General features: G+C 47.5%; 1 protein-coding gene across 1 annotated transcript; it reads right to left on the reverse strand.

Annotated features, from left to right (window-relative positions):
- Positions 1 to 674: 674 nt before the first annotated feature.
- LOC147446265 (uncharacterized) lies at positions 675 to 1540 on the reverse strand. The gene has a single exon (XM_086526203.1). The coding sequence runs from the start codon at positions 1153 to 1155 to the stop codon at positions 817 to 819; it is 339 nt and encodes a 112-aa protein (XP_086382329.1). The 5' UTR covers positions 1156 to 1540; the 3' UTR covers positions 675 to 816.
- Positions 1541 to 1830: the final 290 nt, after the last annotated feature.

The following is a 1830-nucleotide window of genomic DNA, read 5'->3' on the forward strand; positions in this document are numbered from 1 at the left end:
ATGCTCAACAACAAACATCTTGAAAACGTATGTGTTGTTGGCAGCCATGGTAATTGACTGCACCTGATGTGAAAACTGCCCGAAAAGAGGTAAACGAAGTAGGGCCAGCACGTGCTGTATAGCACAACCCAAAGACTGTAAGAGACCTATTCTACAAAAAATTGCATTGGAAAAAATTTTGCAAAAAAGGACGAAATTGCATGCATAGTGTTGTTACATGTAGTAGAAACAAAGGCCAAACAAGCTCGAATGAAACTTTTGAGCTGCCCGAAGGATTTTTCGACCTGTTGACACTCACCAAGCTCACCCAAATTGGAGAAGGTGAGCAGGCGTGTGCTGGCGACGCTAGAGACTATGCTCGAGAGGACGCAACCTAGTGAGAATGGAAAGATAAGGCAACCCTAGAATGATGGGCGTATATACAATGCACGAGAGAAAAGATGTACTAATGAGGGAAAAAATGCCCCGACGGTATATGGTAACAACCCACATATGAGGTACTAGGCTCGAGAGTCGATTGTACCTCAAACGACAAGAAGCAATCGTAGACTCCACAAATGTGCAATTTGAATATTGGAATTACATTTCCAAAACAGACTAATATTACTTCTATGAAAAGGGATGTGTGTGTGTGTGTGTGAGAGAGAGAGAGAGAGAGAGAGAGAGAGAAAGAGAGATTACAAAAGCAATTAACCAATGTACTCTTACACTGAGTGAGCCTGGCAAGAAGCCATTTCACAAAATAAGCAAAGGCTTCACACTGCACAAATGAAAGAGCCAGCATGCAGATATGGCTCTCTCTCTCTCTCTCTCTCTCTAGCTTTTGAGCTTATGAAAAGCCTTTTTGATCCATTTCATAAAACGCGACTTGCTGACTTTAACAGGAGGAGGAGAGTTGGCAGGAAACCTGGCTGGGGCACAGCCCACACTTTTACTTCTCTCCAAAATTGACAAAGAGGGCGATGGTCCCATCTTGGCCGCAGGCTGGGCCTGATAAGTGCTGCCTTGCCAATTGTGTATCCGCGAAAGCGAGCCTCCGGTGACCTGAGAACCTTCATTGTTCTGCCTCACTAAAATGCCCTCCTCATTGTATGCCCATGTGCTTCCTGATGAGCCTTGCCTTCTGAAAGAGATGCCCCGCGTCAGCGATGCCATAAGACGAAGACTACTTTCGAGATGTTCAAGAGCGCCTGCGGGCGTGAGACAGATGACTCTGTGTTAATTCATGTCAGGTGTGCTGCTTGTCAAGAGGAACAATTCAGTGTGAAGGACCTGCAAAGCGGGTCGTTGGCAACGCGCCGCGATTGATATGTGTGCAAAATTGCAGGGGGGGGGATGCAAGACCGCAAGGAGGATGGCAATGGTGAGGAAGCCTGCAGAAAGAGAGATGGGGGAAGGAGGGGGAGAGAAATACCTAGGATAGCCAAATGCATAGGCCTACATTAAGTCAAAAGAAAGCACAAGCAATTGATGCTGCGGGTGTGAAATTGTCAAGACGAGTGTGTGTGTGTGTGTGTGTGTGAGAGAGAGAGAGAGAGAGAGAGAGAGAGAGAGAGAGAGAATCTCTACGCTAAATAACATCGTTGGCCCAAGAGATCTCATTGAGAGAGAGAGAGAGAGAGAGAGAGAGAGAAGAAGATTTAGAAATTTTCTCATGTAGGAAGGGTGCTTACAGACCAGGGTGCCCAAAGATGGGCAGGCATTGCGAGCGTCAGCGTGGCATGGGCGTGTCAAAAAATTACACGCTGCGCGAATCTCGCTTTGGACATGAGTTGGGCAGCGGAGCTCCGGGCTCCCCCGTCCAAAGATGGGCGGGGGTTGAGCCGCGGA

The sequence above is a fragment of the Adiantum capillus-veneris genome, chromosome 12, assembly GCF_014529385.1.
Source record: "Adiantum capillus-veneris isolate H3 chromosome 12, ASM1452938v2, whole genome shotgun sequence".
Taxonomy (NCBI): domain Eukaryota; kingdom Viridiplantae; phylum Streptophyta; class Polypodiopsida; order Polypodiales; family Pteridaceae; genus Adiantum; species Adiantum capillus-veneris.